The 6,281-nt window shown below is 53.8% G+C and overlaps 1 protein-coding gene across 1 annotated transcript; it reads left to right on the top strand.

The window, feature by feature from the left end:
- The first annotated feature begins 306 nt into the window (after positions 1-306).
- On the top strand, positions 307-5,147 carry ETV3L (ETS variant transcription factor 3 like). Its single transcript, XM_008155624.3, has 5 exons — positions 307-367; positions 444-681; positions 917-1,085; positions 1,482-1,602; positions 4,669-5,147. Exons 1-5 carry the CDS (start codon positions 307-309, stop codon positions 5,145-5,147), a joined length of 1,068 nt encoding a protein of 355 aa, XP_008153846.2.
- Positions 5,148-6,281: the final 1,134 nt, after the last annotated feature.

Raw genomic sequence — 6,281 nt, 5'->3', positions numbered from 1 at the left:
TGTCGAAATCCTCCAGCAGGGTCAGGATATAGGACCCTTTGCCTTCCTTTCCATCTATTTAAGAGACTCAGCGTCTTGGGGTCAGCTCCTGGCCAGTGAGGAGGTCCCCAGAGGACGGGGGCGTGGGGGAGCTTCCTGCCCCAGACCCTGCTCCCCTGCCTCAGTCTCCCTTTTCTCCCCTCGTCTCTTCCCTCTTATCTCCTTCCTTCTTTCTCTCCCTCATCCCTCCTTCTTTCACCTCCCTCTCCCCTGCCTTCTCCTTTTCCTTCTTTCCCCCAAAGCCCAGACACAGTTCCAAACTGGAATATGCACCACAGCTGCTTGGAGGAGGGCGTCCCCACCATGGCGGGCAGCTCCTGGATCTCAGGTGAGCCTCTGCCAGGTCTCCCACCCACGGTGCAGCGGTGGCGCTGGAGGCATTCACACTCCCCTCTCCGCCCCAGGCTTGGCCTTCCCTGACTGGGCCTGCAAAGCTGAGTCGTCCCCAGGCTCCCGGCAGATCCAGCTGTGGCACTTCATCCTGGAGCTGCTGCAGAAGGAAGAGTTCCGCCATGTCATCGCCTGGCAGCAGGGAGAGTACGGGGAGTTTGTCATCAAGGATCCAGACGAGGTGGCCCGCCTCTGGGGCCGCAGGAAGTGCAAACCACAGATGAATTATGACAAGCTGAGCCGGGCCCTCAGGTGAGAGAAGACAGCGCGAGTGGCCAGACAGGGCAGAGTTCAAAGAAAAGGGCTGTGGTTTCTGGCACTCCACCTGATTCCTGCCTCTTCAAGGCTTGGGAAATGACCCTGAGTGGTTATCCAGGAACAGCTTGGGGTTAGCTTTGCTGGCCTGGGGAGGGGACATGGCTGGGTCTCAGACTGCATTCCCTGTCCATTTGGGCCAACTCTCCATTCTCATCCTTGGGATCTCCAGATATTATTACAACAAGAAGATCCTGCACAAGACCAAAGGCAAAAGGTTCACTTACAAGTTCAACTTAAGCAAGCTCATCGTGGTCAACTATCCTCTATGGGAGGTACGGGCAATGCCAGCCCCCAGCTTGTTTCGGCCAACCCTGGTGCCCATGGGCGTGCAGAGGAAGGTAAGCATGAAGGCAGCCCCGAGCCCCGGGCTCCACCAGACTGACCTTCCTGCCCAGCAGGCCCCCAGCCCTCCTTCCTGCCCCAGGGGCCCAGCAGCTTCCAATGTCCTTCTTCCCTTGCATCCTAGTCCCTGAGTGCCCAGGGCTGACACTCTAAATCTTCTATGATACTCTAAAACATCCCTGTGCTAGGCATCACGCTTTCAGGGGTGGATCACAGGGAACGAGTGGGGGGTCTCAGGCAAGGGTCCAAGGCATGTGGGCAGGGGTGATTTAACAACCAGTATGAGAGCATTTCATTGTTTTAACAACTGGTTGTTAAAACAGTAAGTCCTGGGAAATGTATGCCAGGGAGAGCCCATCCCACCCCCACACCTGCTGCTCCTCGCTCCGCAGCTCCTACACAGCACGCTGCTCACGCACTGGGCCCTGGTGGAGCAGCTGGCTGGACAGTGGGCCCTCCGAGGGCCACCAGAGGCCTCTGAGGATAAGAAGGGGAGCAGCAGCAGTATCTACCGTGAGTGCTTGGGACTGGGAAGGGCCCAGGGAATCTTGACCAGGTAAGGGGAGTACCCTTCTGGATGAACACATGGGTGAGGGAGCATGAGACAAGTCTAGCAGGACATTTGGTCTTGTCCAAAACACCCACACCAAAAGGTCCCTGATATTTGGTCCTGTCCAAAATGTCCATGGAGCCCGGCTGGCCGTGGCTCAGTGGTTGAGTGTCGACCTATGAACCAGGAGGTGATGGTTCGATTCCTGGTCAGGGCACATGCCTGGGTTGTGGGCTTAATGCCCAGTGTGGGGCGTGCAGGAGGCAGCCAATCTATGATCCTCTCATCATTGATGTTTCTCTCTCTCCCTCTCTGAAGTCAATAACAATATATATTTTTAAAAATGTCCATGGAGACATTTGGTCCACCCCGACCGCTCTACCTAAGCCCATGTGCCATGACCAGCTGGGCACTAAGGCAAGAAAGATTATCGCCATACAGCCACAACACTATTATTGGACCAATAAAACATGACAGTATTTTTTGTGTATTAACCTATAGACCAAAAGTAAGGAATAAACACTCTGGGCTGTTTGAACCCAAGAGCATTTTCTAAGAGTAGACGCTTTTGACAGGACCAGATTTCAAGAACCTTTTGGCATGACCATATGTTTCTGTGGATATTTTGGACAAGAGCAAATATCAGTTAATTGAGACAAGGGATAATATAAGTCATTTATTCATTCAACAAACATTTCTTGAGCACTAGCTACTTATTAGGTGTGGGGATTCAGAGATAAAAGGTGGCCCTAAGATGCTCGGAGAGCCCTAGCTGGTTTGGCTCCGTGGATAGAGCGTCGGCCTGCAGACTGAAGGGTCCCGGGTTCGATTCCAGTTAAGGGTATGTACCTTGGTTGTGGGCACATCCCCAGGAGGGGGTGGGCGGGAGGCAGCTGATCAGTGTTTCTAACTCACTATCCCTCTCCCTTCCTCTCTGTAAAAAATCAAGAAAATATATTTTTTTTTAAAAAAGAAAGCACATAATCTTGTTCATGTAATCTTCCTTTAAAAAAAATAAAATTCTTGGCCTTAGCTCCACCCCCAGTGTAGCTGGGGACCCAGAGGTCCCACCTCTCAGAGAATGCAGGATGCCTGGCTCTGGGCCCCTGTGAGTGCAGCTGAGGTTGTGGGCGTGGGGCGGCTCAGGGCCTGCTGGGACTCATCTGGCAGCCTGGAGCTAAATAGCACCTGAACAGCTCTCCCTGTTCTTCCACCCCAGCCACCTCTTCCCAGCTCTGGGAATGCCTTGGGCACAGAGCTTCTCTCTTTGGGAAACTATGAGGGGGAAAAAGTGTTCCCTGGCTTGGAGTGGGCTCTTTTGCACCTCCCTGGCCCAGGTACACACACACACCCGCCTGTGCTTGGGCCCTGAGGGGTGCTAAGCAGGGTTAGGTAACCAGAAGACCAGGAGCAGCCCCTGCCTTACTTTGGAGGGTGATTGCAGAAGGCTGTGCCAGCTCCTAACCTCCACCTTCTTGAGAGCACTCAGAGCCCAGGGAGGAAGCTGCTTCTGGGCAGAAGCAGGGCCAGAACTATTGAGCCAGAGGCAGAAGGTGCAAGGTTGGTGCTAGGAAGGGGTGGGGGAGAAGCAGTACTATCTCCTCCGAGTGCCTATTCTGCTGTGGCTCTCCAAGGGGAGACACAGCCTTGACCTCAGAGGGCAGGGGACACAACCTTCCTGGTGCAAAACAGCAGTCTCCACCTCATGTAAGGACCCTGGGAAAGGACAGGGGCCCAGGAGAGGGTCCTCTGGCAGAGGACTCCGTGATTTTCCTAATGACGTATCAAGTTTTTTTTTTAAATATATATATTTTAAATTGATTTCAGAGATGAAGGGAGAGGGAGAGAGGGATTGAAACATCAATGATGAGAGAGAATCATTGATCGGTTGCCTACTGCACACCCCCTACTGAGGATCAAGCCCGCAACCAGGGTATGTGCCCTGACCAGGAATTGAACCAGCAACCTCCTGGTTCATAGGTGGACGCTCAACCACTGAGCCATGCTGGCCAGGTGACATATCACTTTTTATTGTTTCCCTCTACATAGATCCAGCTTCAGAAATATTAAATAAATCAGTAATATTGTCATAACTAATTTGTTTTTCCAGTTTTTATCAGCAATAGCCCCACCAGTGTGATCACATTGGGTTGATACTTGCTCTCCTCATTAAATTACTAAGAAAAATGTAGAACTGGTGTTAGGTTGTTGTTGTTGTTGTTGTTTAAATATACAAAGTGAAGTGAAGTTCTATATAGCCATCCCCAGTGACCCCAGCCTGTGAGCCCCTATGTAGAATTCTGGGGAAAGAAGGCAGATTTGGAAGGACCGGAAGGAGGGAAGGGTTCTTGGAGGAGGAGAGTCCTGGGCCAGAGCCAGCAGGAGAAGAGGAAGACTGGGCTCAGCCCGTGTGCACGGGGCCCGTGGCTCTGTGGGCCCCTTCTTACTGATGACATCGCCTGCTCTCCACCTGGGAGAGGAGTTTTTATGAAGAAACAGGCCTGAGAATTTAAAGGACAAGCATCAGGCCATGCAGCCAGCTCTTTGCCCAGCTAAACCTGGAGCCCCCGCTACAGGGAGAGTGAAGAATGGATTCGCTGGGTATAAGGCAAAGGGTGTCTTCATTCATTCCTTCCACACACTTTTTTTGAGCCCTTAATAGGTGCCAGGTTGGGCTGGATCCAGAGGAAAACAAAACAGACTGTTCCTGCCCCCACAGAGCTATAATCACACAAATGACCGCCTGATGCTAACAGGGCGGAGGGCCCTGCAGGAGAGGTCCCGGGGGGTCATGAGGAGCCAGCCACCAGGGCTCTTCCCAGGATGGGGCGGTCTGAGGAAGTTTCCCCCAAGGAGGTGACATTTACAATGAGACGTGAAGCAAAGAAAAAGGAAAGGCACACGGGATGGGGGAGAGAACGTTTTCAGCAAGAGGAGAAATGGGGAATGGGGAATGGGAGAAGCGGGGGTGTGGGGGGGGGATGGGGGGGGAGGGAGGGCCTCTCTTGACCCGTTCTCTCTTTCTCTAGGACTCGGCTCTGCCTCCACCCACTGCCTGCTCAGCCCTTGCTGCCATTTGGGGACCCTCCCAGAAGAGCGGCCCAGTTTTGCCTCCTTCACACCTCCCCTCCCCCACTCTCCCCCCTCCGACTGGACCCGCCTCTCAGGGCCCTTCTTGCCCCCTCTTCTCCCAGAGCAGCCGTTCCCAGGGTCCTCCACGACAGACACCCTGCTCCCAGGGCTCGTGTGCCCCCCAGCCACCTGGCATTTCCCGGGGCCTCCCCTGGTGGCTGGGCTGGGCCAGGGGGCTGGTGAGAGGCTGCGGCTCTTGTTCCTTAGGCCAGAGGGGCTGGAGGTAAAGCCCCGGCCCCTGATGGGGGGAAAAGGGTACCCGGATCCCTGGGAGGGCTTCTTTGCAGAGATGCTAAGACCCAAACCTGGGGAGGAAAGTCTTAGGTCCCCGAATTTGGAGAATTCTGAAGCGGTGTGGTCCTTGGATCCTCCTTAACTGAGGAGGAAGATGTGAAGTGGGCCCCCAAACTCCATCTCTCCTCTTGCCCACCTCCCTGCTGGCTTTGCACCTCTCTGTGTGGAAATAAGTTTAAATTGCGGGAGGATTTGAATGGATGGAGTTGGATCTGAGGAGGTGGGGAGCATTGCAGAGAAGGAGCATGGGACAAACTGAGGCAGGGTGCCCCCTCCAATCCCACTAAATTGCTAATCAGATTAAGGAGACATTTCTTTCTTTTTTTTTTTTTTAATTTCAGAGAGGGAGAGAGAGATAGATAGAAACATCAATGATGAGAGAGAATCATTGATTGGTTGCCTCCAACATGCCCCACACTGGGGACTGAGCCCATAACCCAGGCATGTGCCCCTACTGGGAATCAAACCGTGACCTCCTGGTTCATAGGTCAATGCTCAATCACTGAGCCACGCCGGCTGGGCCTAAGGAGACATTCTTAATCTCAACTTTCTTTGAGGGAGATGAGAAGAAGGTTTCCATCATTTGAAGCACCGCATACCTACCCACATGAGGGGAAATCAAAGGTCTAGCTTGGGAAGGGGATCAGGAATTGATTTGTTCCCTGAATATCAGGGCAACTCCTTTCTTCTCTGGGGCCCATGTCCCTTACCCAGTCTCCCTGCTGCCCCTCCACATCCCTGTGTTCCATCCCTCTGATTTCTGTGACCTTGGGACGTGCATGCAGACCCGTCCTTCTAGCTCCATTTCCCCAAGACCCATACAAGTGGGGTACAGAGGGACTCTGTAACACTCTACTGCAGACCATGAATAAAATGCCCTTGGCAAACTGGCCCCTTGGCTGACATTTCTGCTGCCCGCTGATGTGGTGTGGACCTAAACAGCCCCCAAGGTTCCTGATGGGAAGAGTGAGGGGGCTTGGGATGGGGCCTCAGTCGTGGAGCAGAAGTGGAAATGAAGCCAACCCATCTCCTCCCTCCCGCTGCCATCACGTCCCAGAGAGAAAGGCTGACAGCAGCCGCTCTGGGTGCAGACAACCAGCCTCCGGGAAAGAACAGCAGCAGAGCAGGGCTTCTTGACAGGAGGACCCCAGGTCCCTGCTGCGGGTCCCTAAGCAGAGCTCTAAGGGGCTGGGGTGAAGGAGGGTGTTGGCTGGGG

The sequence above is a fragment of the Eptesicus fuscus genome, chromosome 22 (genome assembly GCF_027574615.1).
Source record: "Eptesicus fuscus isolate TK198812 chromosome 22, DD_ASM_mEF_20220401, whole genome shotgun sequence".
Lineage (NCBI taxonomy): Eukaryota > Metazoa > Chordata > Mammalia > Chiroptera > Vespertilionidae > Eptesicus > Eptesicus fuscus.
The sequence above is the reverse complement of the archived record's forward strand: the minus strand, read 5'-3'. Positions and strand labels throughout refer to the sequence as shown.

Bases quoted from the DNA above. Each gene is read 5' to 3' on its own strand.
- ETV3L (XM_008155624.3), top strand. From the start codon at position 307: ATGCACCACAGCTGCTTGGAGGAGGGCGTCCCCACCATGGCGGGCAGC. The intron at 1,086-1,481 runs GTAAGCATGAAG...CTCGCTCCGCAG, and splicing joins CCATGGGCGTGCAGAGGAAG to CTCCTACACAGCACGCTGCT. The intron at 1,603-4,668 runs GTGAGTGCTTGG...CTCTTTCTCTAG, and splicing joins GAGCAGCAGCAGTATCTACC to GACTCGGCTCTGCCTCCACC.